This window comes from Triturus cristatus, chromosome 7, assembly GCF_964204655.1.
Source record: "Triturus cristatus chromosome 7, aTriCri1.1, whole genome shotgun sequence".
In the NCBI taxonomy this organism is placed as follows: domain Eukaryota; kingdom Metazoa; phylum Chordata; class Amphibia; order Caudata; family Salamandridae; genus Triturus; species Triturus cristatus.
Window position 1 is genome coordinate 43,124,015 of NC_140590.1, and position 18,747 is coordinate 43,142,761.

Below are 18,747 nucleotides of genomic sequence, written 5' to 3' on the forward strand. Positions count from 1 at the left end.
AAGTTTTTGTTGAGGTCTGGTTGAAAAAGCTCTTCCAAGTAAGTTTGGGTGTTCGGTGTAGATGATGTCGGCATAGAGGGCTTTTTCGGCCCTGGCTGCGGAGCTTTTTGGGGTTTGGAGCCATGCGATTTGTCAGTCTCTGTGCATTTTTTCGGTGTCGATGTCATTTTCGGCTCCGAAGAGCGTGAGTCCGAAGTTTTGGGGAGTGGCTTTTTCGTCGGCTCGTAGTGTTTTTTCAGTGCCGGGGAGTCACTAGTTGGAGTCTTCGGTCCCGAAGGTTTCGGGGTGGAAGTCGCAGTCGGCCCCGAGGGTGTGTGCGGCTTCTTTTTCGGTGCCGATGATTGGGTCTGGGCACTGGTAGCAGGCAGACTCGAGCCCGAGTCGCTGGAAGGCTTATTAGGCTTCTTTGCTGGGCCTGAGGGCGGGGCATGGGAAGCAGTGTGTCGGTGTGCACCTGAGCCTGAAGGCGAAGGTGTGACAGAAGCCTTTGTTGTTGTGGGGAGTGGGTCGGGGTTGACGCCTGTACTTACGACCCGTTGAGCTGGAGTCACTGCTTCGACGTCTGAATCATCGGCTTCGGAGGCGCTGATGAGCTCTTCTTCGACCCGTTCTTCTGGCACATTGTGAGAAAGTGACTCTGTATATACTGTTCCCTAATAGGTACAGGGTGTACAGAGTCCACAGTCCCCCAGAGGCTGATAGAGGTCAAAGTTAGGTATGACCTTACTCTCAAAAGTGGTAGCTTGGTCGAGCAGTAAGGCAGTACCAGAGGACAGTGTAAAGCATTTATTGTACACACTCAGTCAGCATATGGTTTCACACACTCAATAACTGAACTCTAGGCCAATGATTTGTATATATAAAATATATGCTTGTTTTATTTTTAGAACCACAAAGGGGGTAAAAATATACTTTCTCAGAATGAGAGGTTGAATATAAATACTTTTGTTTTAAGCAATAAATTTGTGTAAACAGTCACAGTTGGTTGCAATAAACAATCCTATTTCCTAAACATAACAATGCATTGAGCTCAATGGTAAATTCAGGTTATTGGTAATAAATTACTTTTCAGATTACTTTTGGAATTCCAGGTCTGGCTCCTAGAACCAGCCTGGGGTCAGTATTCAGAATCAAGTGAGGAAAGTCGACTTAATAACTGTAATGATTTTTAAATAATATTTAGCTATTTCAATAGTTAGCACTTAGAAAATATTTCACAGAAAACATTCAATGGATCTCTATGGCAAGAAATTCAAATTGCAGGTAGAGTACTTTATCGTTACTTTAGTAATCCAGGACTGGGTGCCTAGACCCAGGACTGGGGTCCTTATCAAAAGCAGGTAAGTAATTTCGTTTGCAGAAATGGTACGATTTTAAAAGAATATTTCAAATTTGCAAAAGTAGACACTTAGAAGAAATTTCACAGAAAAGCAGACAATGGTTTCCTATGGGAGAAAAATGAGTTAGAGGTAAGTATAGTTGTGAACACTTTTCAGAGTCAGGGCTGGGCACCAAGATCCAGCACTGGGAGCTCACCTAGGAGCAGGTGAGTAAATTCGTTTTTGTCACTTGGCTGATTTTTGGTGAATTTTTGCAGTTTTGAAAAGTTCACACTTAGAAGATTTTTGAAGAAAAAGCCAGTCAATGTTACCCTATGAGGAAAATGAAGTTAGCGGTTTAAGGGTAAGTACTCGACTGGTAGTGTTGAAATTCCGGGCATGGACTCAGGGGTCCCCCAGTGTCAGGTAGGTACAGTTGGTTCACCCTCAGCGGTTTCAGGACGGCCGGGTGCAGAGAGAGTTGGGCCCAATGTTATCCTATGAGGGATAGGGGGGCCTTGGTTGGTGGCTGCTGTCTGGCAAGCCACGCGGCTGTGGGAGCTGGGCTCCTCGTCACTTACTCAGGGCAAGTGGGGAAGTAGGTTAGTGTAGAGAGGGCACTGCCAGGGCCACTCGGGCGGCTGGGTGCAGGGTGCTTTTGAGCCTTAGGGCGCTCAATGGAAATCAATGGGAATGTTCCGGTTTGGAAAGAGGCTGCAGGCTCGGGGACGAGGATGTTTCAGGTGCCACCACCACTTCGAGAGGTAAGTTGGGTAGTTGTAGGTTAGGTGGGTACCCCGGGATTGGGCACAGGGGGTCGCAGGGCGCCGGGTGCAGGGGTGCCTTTTGACGTCGGGAATCTTACCCTCTGGTTGATCGCGGCTGGGGTGGCACTTGGTTCTGAGGCTGCAGGCTTCTTCCGGGATGTCGAGGGGGGTCCTTGGGTGCCGGACTCTGGGTCACAGTCGCCGTGGGGTCGTCCTCTGGGTCTTTGTCCACTCCGGCACTGGCCAGGCTTGGCTGGTGCAGAGTGTGTTGGGTCCGCGGTCCCGGGCTGGTGCCAGGGATAGCAAATAGGTTTCTTGAGTAGAGCCTCTACTCGTGGGAGTCCCAGGGGCTTAGAGCTAAAAGGTAGCCAGGTCCTCCGGGGTTGGTGAGGTTGCTGACCACGTGGGATGCCGCGCTGGTGCAGGTTCGAGAGTCGACAGGCCGGTAGGGCTGGGGCCAAAGCAGTTGGTGTCTTCTTCTCTTTTTAGCAGCTGCAGGGCAGGTCTTTGTTCTTCTTGCTCTTCTTGTCGTTTTTCTATCTGGAATCTGAGGAAGGAAGGTTCAGGGGGCCCCTAAATACTAGATTTAGGGGCGTTACAGGTAGGTGAAGGCCAGGGACCAATGGGTCCTTGTCCTGGGGTGGGTACACCCCCTATCCTGCCTCTCTCCTGTGGGAGGGGGGCAGTAGCCTAATCCTGATAGGGTAGGGCCTCCCATCTTCAAGATGGCGAGAGCCCGGAGATGTGCTTCACCTCGCCTCCCCCACCTGAGGGGTGGGGTGGGCAGGCTGGCACATCCCCTGTCCTTGTATGGGGTTTCCGGCCAAGCTTCCCGCCAGAGTGGGGGGTTGCAGTGGCCTGGGGAAACTCCAACTGGCGGCATGCCTTTGAAGCTTCCCTTTGCTCATCCTGGGGGAGGAGATTTCTCACCTCACCCAGGATGTGCATTGTTGCAGGCCCGGGAGAGCAGGGGCTCTCCCACCCAGGGGTCCAGCAACGTGTCTGCTGTGTGGCAGCCTGGGCAGCCTCAGAGCAGACGTGGATTGCAAGTTAGCTGTAAGGGGGCATCTTCTAAGATGCCCTCTGGGGTGCTTAGTACATTAAATCCTACACTGGCATCAGTGTGGGTTCAATGTGCTGAGAAGTTTGATACCAAACTTCCCAGGCTTCAGTGTTGCCAATATGGTGCTGTGGAGCTCGTGTTTGACAAGCTCTCAGCACCATGTATTCTTAAATGACAGCACTGCACTTACAGTGCCCAGGAATGGACCCGGGTACTGTAGGGGCACAGGGCTCCTGCTCCTGTGCCCACACCATAGGCGTAATGCACCCAGCTAGAGGGGTGGCTGACATATGCCTTGGCAGTGTAGGTGATGGGCATGGTACACAGTGATGTGTGCCATGTCGACTCTTTGTTTTGTCCTGCACCCAGACACTCAGCCTGCAAGGGCAGTGTGTGTGTGTAAGGGTACAGGGCCTCTGAGGGTGGCACAATGGGTGCTGCAGCCCTTAGAGGCCTTCCCTGGTCACAAGGCCCTGGGTACCTAGGGTACCATTTACTAGGGGCTGACATGTGGCTAGGGTTTGCCAATTTGGAGTTTGTGTGGTTTAAGGAAGGAACATAGGCCCTGGGCACCTGATTGGCAGGAACCCAGGGTACACTCAATCGAAGTACATTCAGCAATTTAGCAAAAAGTGGGGGCATACCATGCAAGAAAGATGGCACTTTCTCACACACATCAACACCCTCGTGGTAGATGTCAGGGATCGAACTCGACGAGCGAGCCATGGTCCTTCGAGCTCGTCGATGCCGGATGGTCTTCAAGCGGAAGGAGGCACAAGCGAGGCAGTCTCTGGCCTCGTGCTCGGGAGAGAGGCAGAGGTTACACACTTCATGCAGGTCGGTGTGGGGAAACTTCGACCCACATCGAGGACACTTCTTAAATGGCGTCCTTTCCATGAGCCAGATGCCAAGGCTCGGTTCGGCCAGAAGGCCTTCTTCGACGACCAGAATGGAAGATTGGTAGCGATGCGCGCCGATTACGGGTCGCGTTCGAGACAATACCGTCGAAAAGGTGAAGGATTGCGTGTCGAAAACTGGAATCGGTAACGGTTCCGACTGGAGCGCGAGAAACACATCCGAACCCGACGGCGGAAAAAAACAATCTGAGGATGGAGCCGATGTCATTGCGCACTATGATCCTAAGGAGGAGTCGCATACCTCGTGAATTCCAAAGACTTTCCAGGACAAAAACAAGTGCAAACATCCGGAGCCAACACCAGATGGCGATCTATGCAAAAGTGTGTAATCTGCAGCTCATATGCCTCAAACAAGTGAGTTATCGGCTTTTGGGTAAGTACTCGATTTGCAGAGTTAAGGTTCCGGGCATAGAGTCAGGGGTCTCCCAGGGTCAGGTAGGTACAGTTGTTACACCCTCAGCGGCACAGGGTCAGCCGGGTGCAGAGAGAGTTAGGCCCAATGTTATCCTATGGCGGGCAGGGGGCCTTTGGTTGGTGGCTGTTGGCAAGCAGGCCACGCTGCTGTGGGAGCTGGGCTCCTGGTCACTTACTCGGGGCAAGTAGGGAAGTAGATTAGGATAGATGTTTCACTCTCAGGGGCGCACTGGCGGCTGGGTGCAGAGTGCTTTTGAGCCGTTGGGCGCTCAATGGTTTTCTATGGAGAAGCTACAAGACGAACAAAGGCTGCAAGCTCGGGGACGAAGATTCTTCAGGTGTGACCACCACTTCGAGAGGTAAGTTGGGAAGCTGTAGGTTAGGTAGGCACCCAGAAGCTGGGCACAGGGGGCCGCAGGGCGCCGGGTGCAGGGATGTCTTTTCGCGTCAGGAAATCTTACCCTCAGCTGGTCGCGGTTGGGGGGGGGGGGTCTCTGGTGTGGAGGCTGCAGGCGTTTTCAGGAGCGTCGAGGAGGGTCCTTGGGTGCTGGATTTGGGGTCACAGTAGCCGGGGGGATGTCCTCGTGGTCTTTGTCCACTCCAGCACAGGTCAGGCTTGGCGGGTGCAGAGTGTGCAGGAGTCGCGGTTCCTGGCTCGTGCCAGGGGTCTGTTACTTGCTTTGAGCAGAACCACTGCTTTGGGAGTCCCAGTCTTTTGGAGTCACAAGGCAGCCAGGTCCTCCAGGGTTTTTGAGGTTGCTGACCACTGGAGACACCGGAGTTTAGCAGGAGCAGGTTCGAGGGTCGTCAGGCCTGTAGGGCTGGGGCCAAGTCAGTTGGTATCTTCCTCTTGCTAGCAGCTGCACGTCAGGTCTTCTTTCTTTTTATTCTTCTTGCTTGTTTCGGATTCGGGATCTGGTCCCTGCCCTTTACCTACCTGTAACGCCCCTATATTTAGTATTTAGGGGCACCCTGAACCTTCCTTCCTTAGAATCCAGATTCCGAAACAGCAAAGAAGATCAAGAAGATAGAAGACCTGCCGTGCAGATGCTAACAAGAGGAAGACACCAACTGCTTTGGCCCCAGCCCTACCGGCCTGTCGACCCTCGAACCTGCTCCTGCTAAATCCCGACACCTCCCGTGGTCAGCAACCTTACAAACCCCGGAGGACCTGGCTTCCTTGTGACTCTGAGCATCTGGGACTCCCACGAGCAGTGGCACTGCTCAAAGCAAGTAACTGACTCCTGGCATCAGCCAGGAACTGCGAACCCTGCACACTCCGCACCCGCCAAGCATCTCATTCTGAGAAAGTATATTTTGATACCTATTGTTGGTTGTAAAATAAAACCATATATTTTTATATACAAACCATTGGCCTAGAGTTTAGTTCTTGAGTGTGTGAGACCATTTGCTGACTGAGTGTGTACAACAAATGCTTTACACTGTCCTCTGATACTGCCTTACTGCTCGACCAAGCTACCACTTTAGAGAGTAAGGTTATATCTAACTTTAGCCTCTGCCAAACCTCTGGGGACTGTGGACTCTGTGCACCCTGTACCTATTTGGGAACAGTATATACAGAGCCACTTTCCTACAGTTGGTCCTTCGCTTCTCATAGCAGGCCAAGCTACAAGCAGACCCAAGGTTTTAGGCAATATGATTCACCTTTGGCTGACGGGCTATCAAATGTAGCAGAAGTATTTCGAATACTCTGAGGTGAAGAACTTGGAACATTGAAACTGGGCCAACTTTGGGTCCCACCTTTATATACACTTTCAGAGATGTTGATCACGTGGTCAATGTTCAGGCACCAGTTTAGAGTGATTCCTTTTTTATAGCTCTTATTTCCTTCGGCAGAGCAGACACATTCTCTGTCAAAGCTGACGGCTGCCACAGCATGTTGCCTCTAACTGAAGCATCCAAATACACTCACAATGAAGAGTAAAGACTCTGCACCTGGCAGTCATCAGACTTCTGAAGTAGCTCATGGGAGAGAAAAAGGGGCAGGCTCTGCTAGAGGATACCTTCTCCCCAACAGAATCTGTGGGCTCACCTCCCCTTCCCCGCTACGGCAGGGCTCAGGTAGATATCGTTATCAGACCCTTGCTAATAAGGGAGCCTTATTTACACCCTTCATCACTTAAATGACTGAGGCGACACCCTTAAGCTCAGTAATAGAAGCAGTACACGTCCACTGTCCAGAAAGGCTGCCACTCAACCTCCATCTTGTGTCAGGTTCTACAAGGGGCATCCAAAATGGATCTTACCTGTCTCTGCAGCTACACACTCACAAAAAAGACTGAGTTCTGCTACTGGTCACCAATTACACAAATGGCACACAATACGCATGCAGAGATGTCGGTGCAGGATCTGGCATTATATGAAGTTGACCTCGACAGACTTGGGGCCTGTTGCACCACACCTTTCCATGACCAGATAAAGGGCTTTTTCCGTCCTATCAATAAGAAAAAAGGTAAGCTGCTACCATGGACAGTAGTCTCTGGTTGACTAGAAAGTACACTTGGTGCACCCTGACCACAGTCTTAGGCTCTGGGTCTCAGAATCGAGATTTATTGAGCTAAAGTAAACCATAATATGTTATCCTTTGATGATAGTCAAGCCTGCTGGGTTCATGTAATGGAAGTAGCTGTACTATGGTACTCTCCTCAACCAGTGATAACACACAACCTCAAAGATCTCAGAGGCATAGGCCTACACTGGCACAATCTCAAAGGTCACAGGGGTCTCCCTTATGCTGGGTCCCAGCCTACAAGCTTGGTTCACAGACCACAACTGCTGGGATTAGGGTCCCGGATAGAATGGACAACTGGCAACAAGACACATAAATCAAACCTTCAGGTGTGCAGAGCCTCAAGGTGGCTGCATGGATATGACATTGCATTAGTTCACCCTGCAGGACCTTTCGGCAGGTATATAAACTAGTAAGAAGCATTTTACCTGTTCAGACAGCACCTGTTTTCTGGGTAGCACACCGAGATCTACATCCCCTCTCACCTGATGGGAAGAAACCATTCTCTTGAAACAGCTGCATAACCAGCGCACGTCTCTGATCCAGTGTTCGGCGCAGTGATGAATATGGCACCTTTTCATATTCCATCTCTGCCAGCATGTCGTCAGACTCGATACCTGCCAAGGAAGCAGAGAGCAAGGTACCTACATTAGTGACTGATTAGGGAGCATCTGCCTGACCAACAGGGAAGAGCCGCAGTGACTACTGACAGAATGTCCATGACCAGCAAGAAACACCAGGGAAGAGAATCACCCTTAAGTGAGAGTGCGTCTATAAAAGCTCCTGGTCAGAAAGTTAGGGACCAGAACGGGCCTTCGAGTAAGCTGCACATGTGGCTCTTGGGGAATTAGACAGTGCACTGTGAAGGATTCCCAGTAAGCTGCTCGCACAGCACTAAGAAGAGTGCGTACATACACACACTTACGCACTAACCACTACGAGATGCATTACGGGAGGTTCAGAGAGCAAAGAGGGACTTCACACTAAACTACACTGCAAGGGCTTCACTGCAAGCTGCACTTTTATATCCCGACGAGACAGCTGCGCTCCTCTTCCCAATTACTGGTTCAGATCCCCCGGCTCTTTCGTCAAAGGCTTGGCGGATGCTCCCTTGTCCGGAAAGCTGCTCTGGGGTGGAACGCTCTGCCGTTGGCTCTCCGCAGCATCCAAGACTCCCGGACTTTTAAGAAAAAGTTGAAAACCTTCTTGTTGTAAACTCTGGTACATGATCCCTTCAGGATTCGCGCCGGGACACTCTTCGGAGTAGCCGCGCGCGCTACAAATGCATATAACAATAACTTGGAAGGTCTTCCACAAGACACTGGTCTGATGGCATTGCACTGTCATGATTAAAGGGGGCAAGTGCACAGTAATAGCTTCTTTACCTGTCTTGTCAAAGGTGAAAATCTCGGCATCACACTTGGCGCTTTTTGGGGTGTTGGGCTCCGAGCTGCAGCTGGAGCGGCGCCGCATTTTGCGCTTCGGGGAGATGGGATCCTCCGTTGACGAGTCCAGGTCTGCAAAAAAGTACCATAGTTCAATATTAGTCTCACTGCATGAGCCACATCATAAATGTGTGCTACTCACATACAACGTGAACAGAGAAAAGTGTGCTACAATTGTAAAGACTCTCACACCATATTCGAAATAAATGTGTGGCGTGAGGCAATCAATGTTTACAGGGCAGTATCTGTGGGGTACAGATATCGATCACTGTTCTCTCAGGGAACATGTGCTGGTGGAATCCATCTGGATATTAGGCTACTTCCTATGGACACCACTTGCATACTCGGGGACAATCAAGCTGAACAACCAAGAGGTACTTACTCTAGCTGTTCAGAGAGGTTAGAAATCAAGAGTAACAAAATACATACCTTTGGTAAGATGTTCTATGGTAGATATTCAGGCTTCGAAAAGTCCTCTTGCCTGCTCGCAACAGAGAGCCAATTTTGGGCAGGAAGAGAATGTCACAGAGTTTAGTACTCCTTTGAGATGAGTGGACTGCTAATGGTAATGTCTAGGAGTAGCTAGAGCGGCTTCTGATGTTCTCAAAGAGTAACGAGAGGCTCTGCTGGCCCCGCGGCTGGTTCACGCTTCTTCATTCAGAGTGCAGGCCGTCAGTCAAACATCCGCTGAGGCCACCACTTCAAAAGGCACCCGCAAAGCTACAAGCGCAACTGCTTGAGGGCATAGTGAGGCAGAGCTACCTTTCCCAATGGCGTTAATGTGCCCCAGTGTCCAGCAAAGCTTGGAGCTGAACACAACTACCTTCTTCACCCCACCTCGAACCCTTCACAATTGTGCCTTCTGAGCACCTCCAGCTTACACATAGGAACACGTGTCACACATCTGAACAGCCCCAAAACGAGTGAAGAAGAAATTGAGGCGACTTTCAAGAAATACAAAACCAATTTAAACAAATAGACTATTTTTATAATAATTTAGATACTAGAATTAAAAACATCCACAGGCGGTTTCCGGAGAGAGAAATTATACATCGAAGCAATTTCACTCAACGAGCAAACAACCCTTGGCAAATTCAACATTTGACACTGAGAAACCTTTTCAAAGAAAACTTGGGTACATGTTAATGCAGTCAGATAGAAGTAATTGGGGCAAACAATTCTGGCAGGGCGCTAGTCAGGGGGACCAGCAAGGTCCTCAAGAACAGTTACCTTCACAGAAGAACCAGCCTTCACGCAGTTCCAGGCACTTCATCCGCGTTGCAATGGATTCCTATGGAGTGGTATTGATGCAAGGTGTGAAAAAGTGCCTCTTTTTTGCATGGTTTACATGTGGTTTCAATTGTAGTGTACAGGGTCCCTGCCAACCAGGTCCCCCGTGGCAGTGCTCCTTCCCCACTAACAGATCCCTAATTGGCACTTCTGCCCCCTGTAAGTCCCTAGTAAATGGTACTCTGAGTATCTGGGGCCTGGGGCCTGAAGAGGGCCCCCTGGTACCCCTTCACTGGGAACATGCCACTCCCCTTGCAGCTAGCAGACCCCTGTGAGAGGAAAAACGACAAATTCGACATGGTACCCTGTCTTGGTGCCATGCCAGCTAGCACTGTTTGATGGTATAGATAAGCCACCCCTCTAGCAGGCCTCACAGCCCTAAGGCAGGGAGCACTATAGCACAGGTGAGTGCATTTCTGCCCCTACAATATTGGGTGCCATTCCTTAATATTGTAAGTGCCAGTGTTGCCAGAGAGAATTCATGGGCTGGAAACTCAACAACTTGAGTTCCACAGAATCATGATGGCTCCACTGAACACAGGAGTATTTGGTACTAAACTACTCCTCTCAATAGATCTACAATGATGCAAATCTGTGCTGTATTGTACCATAAACCCAGAGGGCACCTTCAAGGTGCCCCCTTAAAACCTACCAACCCTGCTGTGCTCTCTTACTGGCTGTTGGCACCCATCCACCACCAGACATGCTTCTGAACCCCTGCTTAGAGAGCCCCTGCTCTATGAGACCAGAAACAATGGACATCCTGGCCAGAGTTGTCATACCTTGTCTCCCAGGATTGGCCAGTGCTCTAAGAGGGAAGCTTCAAACGCCTGCCCGCCTGTATAATGTAGCCCCCAGTCTCTGCTGCTAGCAGCAGATGGTATCCCCTAGTTTACACACCCACTTTGGGAAGGAAAACCGGCGGGAAAACTTAGAAGAATAGGTGGTGTGCCCACCTCTGCCATACCTTCCCCTAAGGTGGGGGAGGCAAGGTGAAGAACATCTTTAGGTTCCGCCATCTCAAAGATGAGGGGATCCCTCCAATCAGGGCTAAGTCTATGCCCATCCCACAGGAGGGTGGCATGGTAGAGGGTGGGGTCACCCCAGGTAAGGTGCCCATTTGTCCTATCTGCTACTCCCCTAAAACACCCCTAAATCTAGTATTTAGGTGGTTCCCCCAGACCTAGAAACTAGATCTGCAACTACCTAAGAAGCAAGAAGACGACCCTACAGAGAAGACTGAAGGGGTCGACTGCCTTGGCCCCAGCACTACTGGCCTGCCTCCAGCTTCTGTGAACCTGCAACCAGACTAGAAGCCAGTGACCTCTGAAAACCCTTGCAGGACTGCTGCTTTTGAAAAATACTCCAATTTCCTGTGGATAGAGGGCCTGTTCAAGAAGAAACAAGCTCCAAGGACACCAGATCCAGGCAGATCAGTGTCTACTGCCCACTCTGCACCCGACGCCCACAGCCCAAGTCTGAGTGGCTCACCTGTGCAGTGAAGTCTCCCCAGCGATCCAGGTCTTGTGTCCAGCGTTGGCCCACCTCTCATGATCCCCATGACGGTACCTGTAGTGTGAATCCAGAGGCTCCCCCTGACCGCGACCAGCAAGAAGAATTCTACATCAAAAGGCACTCCGGCACCCAAAGTCCCTGGGCCTTGGTGAGCTGCACCGAGGGCGCTTGTACAACCTCCCACATCTCTAGTTATCTCTAGTGTTGTCAGTCTTCTTCCTGCAACCTCCGGTGCCACACCTGCAGCCTCTTTGCCGAAAGAAGAATCTCCACTGAAAAGCACTGGGCACCCGACATCGAAATTGCACCCAGACGTCCCACTGTGCCACTGGTGGTGTACGTTTGGTGCTGCTCTGTGCCCTCCATGCTGGTCTTAACCACCAAAGCTTTGCCACTGCAACCGATCTACTAACCTGCAAACAGTGTGGCTTCAGGCACCCCCAGTCTCCATTGAAAAGCCTTGGGCCAAACTCCGATATTGACCTCCGCACACGGCTGCCCCTGTGCCGCTGGTGGTGCAGTTCTGATACTCACCTGACCCTTGCTGACTTTTGGTTCCGAAGACTAGGATTGCACGTGCATTGCTTTCCTGTTTAACCGCAATATTGTTTTACCCATTGAACTGTGCTGAAAAGTTTCTAAGTGTCGATTTTTCAAAGTGAAAAGTATTTTTTGTTGAAAACGTACTTACCGTATTGCGAAGATCTTGGTCTTAAAATAAAGTACAAATGATGTACAATTTTCTAAAAATGGTCTGGATATTATTCTTGAGTCGTGTGTCCATTATTATCACTGTTGTACAATAAACGTCTTACACTCCTTTGTGTTAGGCCTAAAGTTGCTCACCCACCCTACCACCAATAGGGCACTTTGGGTTTCACATTGAGCCCTGCACACTTTTGGGGAACCCCTGGACTCTGTGCACTGTATAAAAACCTAGTGGTAATATCATACACAGAGCCAGCTTCCTACACAAGGCTGAATGAAGTTAAAGATGCTTCAAGGATGCTGTGGATTCAACGCGGTCGAAAGGGATCTTCCTGCAGGCATTCCGCGGTCCACGAAGGTGATGTGGGGGTTCTGGTTGCAGAACTGACGTACCCCAATGTCCTCTCTGGTCTTGCCAAAGTTCAGTCACCCGGTGTCGCAGTCACAGGCCAATCCCTCCCGGGTCGATAACTCGCCTTCTAAAGGTCTCAGCAAATCTCCGACAGCTCAGCGAACTCGGGTGTAACTCTGCATCAGGTCTTGGTTCTGCACGGCAACTGTGGTGGCAGTTTGAAGACTTTTGGCTACCACTTGCCCCAGCATACTTCTTCGGCTGCTACGAACAGGAGGCCAGTCAGCTGTCCCTGGAAGTCTCTTGGTTTGACTGGGCTCTGGAGAGAGCTTCTCCTTGAGCAAGACCCAGCAGGCATAGTCCCCCTCTTCGCCCAGCCACCAGGTGCAGTCTTCTCTTCGCTAATCGCTCGGTGCAACAAGGCAGTCCTCCTTTGGTCTTTCTTCCAAATGGGTTGAGATCCGAGGACTGGATGCCAGGGGTGCCCCTTTTAGGCCAGGAAAATACCCTCAGCGAAGGCTGCTGTTGGTAGCCATTCGGCTATTAGGGTCCCTTCCACTTAGTGACCACTTCATGTAGAGTGTCGAACCTAGCAATCCCAGGAGGCACCATTCTGCTCACTTTCTAGATGGCGAGACCCCTCTCTCGCTGTTAAGACCTCCCTTGTCCACCCCTGGGGTGTGGCTACCTCAGGGCTCCATGCCCTTAGAGAACCGGTTTGGCAACTTGTTTCCCCGCTCTGCTTCTCGTACCAGCCTGTCTGCCTTAACAATGGGGCAGCCCTCCTCCCTAGTGTGACACATCTGCCTTTCAAAGGCGGCTTTTGCATTGAAGCCTGCCTTTTGGGTCTAACATCTAAGTGGCTTCCTGCAGGAGGGAGGTAATACCTCCCTGGCCTGCAATCCCTCATAGTTCTTCCTGAGAGTTGTTGGCACGCCTCTCCAGGAGGGCAGAGAACTGTCTTATGGAACAGGCTCCATGTGTGTCCAGGAAGGCACAGGATTTTTAAAGGCAAAAAGGTGGCAGCTTTGCAAACGATGTACACTGAGACTTGGGATACAAGTCGGCTTTATGTAACGAGTTGTTTGATACCTTGGAGTGCCCACTTTGGTTGCACCGGTCAGGAGTTAGCACAGTTGAGGGGTCAGCGTGTAATCATGCATTACTCAACGGGGTGACCAAGTCTTTTCACAGTAACAATGGTGGTTTTGCGTGTTCACTTTCAGGACATGTAAACTACAAGTCCTGCCCTTATCATAGGTTGTACCCTGCCGTAGCTTTCGGCAGGCCTACCAGAGAGGTGACATACACAGAAGTACAGGGGAAGTAGTGGCTTTGCCACTGCTTTCAATTACAAAATCGGGCCAGCAGTGCACGACTGCTCTGCCAGTCTACAGTGGCAGACTCGTTTATTTATGTAAGGGACCTCCAAGGTGGCACAACCAAGGCTGCAAGCCCTGGGGTACACCTCTAACTTACATGCCCTGGGTGCCAGTTTAACATATGCTAGGGGCTTACACATAAGTTAGCTATTTCCAATTGGGCACAGCCAAATCAACATACACGAGTCTGGGCACTAGCTCTGAGGTCTGACTAGCAGGCCTCAGTGCATTCTGAGTATTAAAAAAACCAACAGTCTCAGTTAGAAAACTTGGAGGTGACCATACAAAAAGAAGCATCTCCTTGCAAGCGCAATCAGCTAGGCGGAATTTGTATCACCATACTTAATCACTGCCTCCCTAACCACAGTCTCAGCTTATCAAAGGGCTCACCAGCTTCTTCTGGGCACTAAGAGGTAAGAAAGGCAGCCCAGAATGTTTTTAATTAAATAAAAGGATTAAGTATCCCTTACCGTACATGATGAGAATACTGCGAGCCACTGAGGAGTTCCCTAACCATACAGAGGAACGAGGCCAAAGGCAGTGCGCCTTTCTACAGTTATGGAACTCCAAGGTGTACGAAAGTGCTCTTTTTAACATACTCACCCCCACTTTTTGCTCACTGGTACTGATGTTTGTGATTGGAAGTACACTAGGTCCCTACTAATCAGGCCCCAGTGCTCTTTCACTAAAACGATCCCATTGTTAATGCAAGGACTTTAGCACCCCAATAAGTCGCTGGTAAATGATATCCCTGGTACCCAGGGCTTGGGTACGAAAGAGGGTCCCCTAAGGGCTGCAACATGTATTATGCCACCCTATGGGACCCACATACAAACTGCATGCAGACTGCCAGTGCAGGATGCGTGAAATGGTGAACACCATTCTGAAAACACAACATTGCCCACTCCCGCAGTGCAATGCAGAAGTACACTGCATGCCCTATATGCAAGTCACCCCTACAGCAAGCCTTAAGAATCCTAAGGAAGCGTGCATTATAGTACAGGTTAGGGCACATCTGCATGAGCAGATATGCCCCTGGGATGCCTAGTTCCATAAATATGCCTTCCAAGTGTTCAGCAATCAATTGGAGGTCAAGTATCGGGCATTGTACATTACAAGTTACCCAGCACAATAGCTTCATTGAAAATAGTGGTGTTTGGTATCAAACACCTCATCTTAATAAATGCGTACTGATGCTAGTACGGAATTTATGAAGACATGCACCCAGAGGGCCACTTAGAGGTGCCCCCTGAAACCCCCCAAGTATCCTGGTGTGTTGGCTGCCTGGTAACTTCCAGCCTGCCACCACAGATGAGTTTCTGACCATCTGCAAGGGAGATTTGCATTCAACGAAGCAGGCACTGGAGGATGAGGAGCCACGCGCACACGCACAGAGCCGGGAGCTCGTAGCTCGGGTAGGGGTCGGAAAATTGAGCTTGAGCAGTGTAAGCACTAGAGCTGCTCGCTCGCTCACCCTGCCCTCAGACCCAGACCCTGACTGCTCGTTTCTCACTAGGAGTGCAGGAGCCGCCGAGCTGTACGGCGCCGGTCTTCCGGGTTTCTGCATCCCCAAAGCCCTGAGGCTCCAGCACCACCACCCAAGCGCCCCGCACGAGAAGGGGAGAAGCAAGCACGAGGTGGCGGCAAGCAGTGGGTGGCAAACAGCACCTGGCAGCACCTGCTGGAGTTGAGACAACTGCAAAGAGCCCTCCCCTGGCGAGAAGGAGTACACCTGCACGCCTGCTGACTGCGATGGAGCCAGCGGAGGCAGGGACAGGCAGAAAAGACAGTGAGATGCCGCTGGCATGGGGAGGGTGAGGGGGGTCTGATCTGCACCCCAACTGTCAAACTGCCCCCACGGCCCTGCGGCCTGTCAAGAATTCATAAATCCATCACTTACCTCTCTGACAGATAAATAAAGCCTCCAAAAAAACACACAATAAACTCTTTTAGCAACGAAATCTGCCAAATGTGATCTTCAAAATTCGCCGCCAAATCTTCAGCTTTAGGTTGCTAGGCGGGTGGGTAAAAACTCATCATGAGGTCTGGAAGAACGAGGGGAGTGGAGAAAAAAGAGAACAAGCATTGGCATAGCCAATAGGTCTCGCTTTTGAGACCTTATAAGTGTTTAGTTATGCAGCACAATATCCTTGGTGCAATAACATGAACTGTTGCATGGCTAAACACTTATAAGGTCCCAAAGGCGAGACCTATTGAGGGCTCCGAAGCTGATAGGGCTTCTTTAGCGCCGGGCACCCGCCTCTGTGACAAGTGTCTTAGCATAGAAGGAGATGGAGATTGTTTGGCAATAATAGATGCCCTTCCACCTCCTGGGCTGTTTTCCAGAAAAGGCAGGAAGTTCTGAGGGATAAAAGTGCCCTGATGAGGGGCAGTGTCCTGAAGAAGAGTAGTTTAGGCCCTACTGAGATGGCAGCAAGAGGAAAGAGAAGTCCAGTGTCATGGACGCCCAATACTCAACAGCAGACTAAAAACAGGAGTAACAAGTTGGTGGGATTCTAAGGGAGGTCGGAGCTTGGATTGCCTTCACTAGAGTAGCGGGGTACAAGTAGTATCAATTGATGTTTCCAGTGCATACACCCAGTAACATTTCTTGACAAAGCACATCATATTTAACATAAAAATTCACATGTTCAATTACATCCCCCATATTTTGCTCAAACCCTCATGGAAGAGCATTAAGATGCATCAAATGAAGATGTGTCAGGTCATGGAAAGTCATCCTTGTAGAATAATTGCTGCCGTGATGTAAGTGCATGAGAGGCACTGAGTGGCTGGTAAGTGCGGTCACTGGCCCTGGGGGAGGGAGGAAGAGGACAAAGGTGGGTTACATGGGGGATTCGACCACATCCTTCTGGTGGTGATGCCCCAGAGAGGTGACAACCCAAGGTGTAAATGAAGCCTATGTGCAGTGGGGAGCCACAGCCCTCGTTCCTCCACAAAGAAAACTAATGATGCCCTCCACAGTTACTTTTTGTGGAGGGCAGATCACAAGATGACCACCTGGAGCAGCCTTTGAGGAAAAGAGGCCCTCACAGAGAGGCCACTCCACCACGAGGGAGTGTCCTTTTTAGAGCGATCAAGAAGGGAGAGGCCGCCTGCAGAGGGACTGTGGGTTGAGGGCTTGGGGTCGGACCAAGAGGGGGGTGCGGCCGATGGTAGGGGGGTCATGGAGGTGAACGATTCAACCTGGAGAGGGCTCCAGAGGAGACAGTAGGGGGCAGAGCTGTTCCCTGGTGGGAATCATGGAGGTGGCAGAGACCTTGGGTGTGTGTGTGTATGTATGTATGTATGTATGTATGTATGTATATATATATATATATATATATATATATATATATATATATATATATATATATATATATATATATATATATATATATATATATCCGCGAAAGGGGCCATGGAGAGGAGCAGAACCTTGGAGACCGACTGGGGAGAGGAGAGTATAGAAGGTGCCACACTGTGAGGAAAATACTGTCTTGGTTAGAGAAGCCTGCGCGAGGAAGATGGGTAGAAACGCACTCCACGTAGCAGTGGGCGGGGAGGAGGAGGCGAGGGTGTGGGGGGGTTGTTGCGACAGCTAGAAGTGGGAAGAGAGGGTGGGAGGGAACTCACCGGGAATTGTGAGGACAGAGGAGGCCGAGGGTGAAAAATACACGGAGAGAGACCAGTGGAAAGGAAGTGACACAGAGCACTACAGAAACCGGAGAGGCATGAAACGTGGGAGAGGCGGGTGAAGCGTGAGGAGGACAAATAGGAAATAGAGAACACCAGGGCATTAGGGAGGCAACGACAGACACCGAGGAGTGAGTAAGGGCAGGGAGAACACCGAAGGAATGGGGCGGGGGAAGTGGGGGGTGGAAAGGGTGAGATGGAAGTCTCGGCGCCCCGCGAGCATAGGAAGTAGAGCCAAGAGGAGTTTGGGCAGAGAGGAGGGGCTGTGGAGAGAAAGGGTACAGTGAGGTAAGAGGAAGGAGGGAGCAAGAGATTGGTAGGAAGGATGCCGAGGGAGGCAGGGCTGGCAGAGGGAAACCAGAAGGAGTGAGGAGCAGAGTGGGGGCCAAGACATGCGCTGCTGTGGCCATGAAAGGGGTGGGGGGCAGTGCCACCGGATAGAAAGAGAGGTGGGGGGTAGAGTCAGCAGGAGTGGAGGGAGCAAGGGAAGAGAGACGGTGGAATTAAGTCAGACACAGAAGTGCTCGAGCGAAGGAGCGTTTGCAATCTAAACCAATTAGCGGTTCCGTTAATAACAACATTATGCAGGATTTATGCAGAGCACATGTCCGAAAAAGGTCTTATACATTACAATACAGAGTAGCACACTGTGGTAGCAGAACGGACTCAGCAGACCAGGAAGGGGAGATTCGGTAGCGAGAGTGACAGCCATTTCAGTCATCGCGATCACGATCGCTGTGAAAGCGAAAGTGTTCGCGATGACGCGCTAAAGCACGCAAGGGATGCGCGCGCAGCAGCGCGCATGCTTGTGCGCGTTCTAGCAAGCTGGTGGCCTCTTTGGGAGCACTTCCAAAAGCCGCTACTCGGCATGCTGGGGCGGGGAAGCGCACATGCTCGCGCCAGAGGGCTGAAGCGCTTCCCCAAACGGATTGCATGGCGGCACGATGCACGCGATTGTGCGCGTGCTCGCCATGCAATCCACTTTTGGGAGCACTTTCAAATACCCCTCTTACTTGAGTCTCGCATAGCGATTGCGTAAACGCAATAGCTAGGCGAGACCTAAAAACAATACAAACATTACGTGAGACAACTAACCAATTGTGTCTCTGTAAGTTTTTATGAGATGTCTTGAAAAGTACAAACTGTTCATGCCATCCAAGCATACAAATTTTGTTGAGAACACTCAATGCAGTAAAAAGCAGACATCTGCATGCAGACCTTGGATGGATATTTGTTCTGAAGACCTATTTAATGGTAGTCTCTGAGAAAGTTTTCATACACTTAATTCTTACATATACAGGTTTCACTATTTATGGAGTTGTTTTGACGATGTTTATGATTAGAATAGC

The 18,747-nt window shown here is 50.5% G+C and overlaps 1 protein-coding gene across 1 annotated transcript in view; it reads right to left on the reverse strand.

Annotated features, from left to right (window-relative positions):
* The window catches only part of CIC (capicua transcriptional repressor), a 786,494-nt gene that overhangs the window by 38,712 nt on the left and 729,035 nt on the right, over positions 1–18,747 (reverse strand). Inside the window, exons 19-20 of the mRNA XM_085615585.1 lie at positions 8,396–8,527; positions 7,496–7,627 (exon numbers count right to left, since the gene is read on the reverse strand). Coding sequence (XP_085471711.1) covers positions 7,496–7,627; positions 8,396–8,527 — 264 coding nt within the window. The remainder of the gene's footprint in view (positions 1–7,495; positions 7,628–8,395; positions 8,528–18,747) is intronic.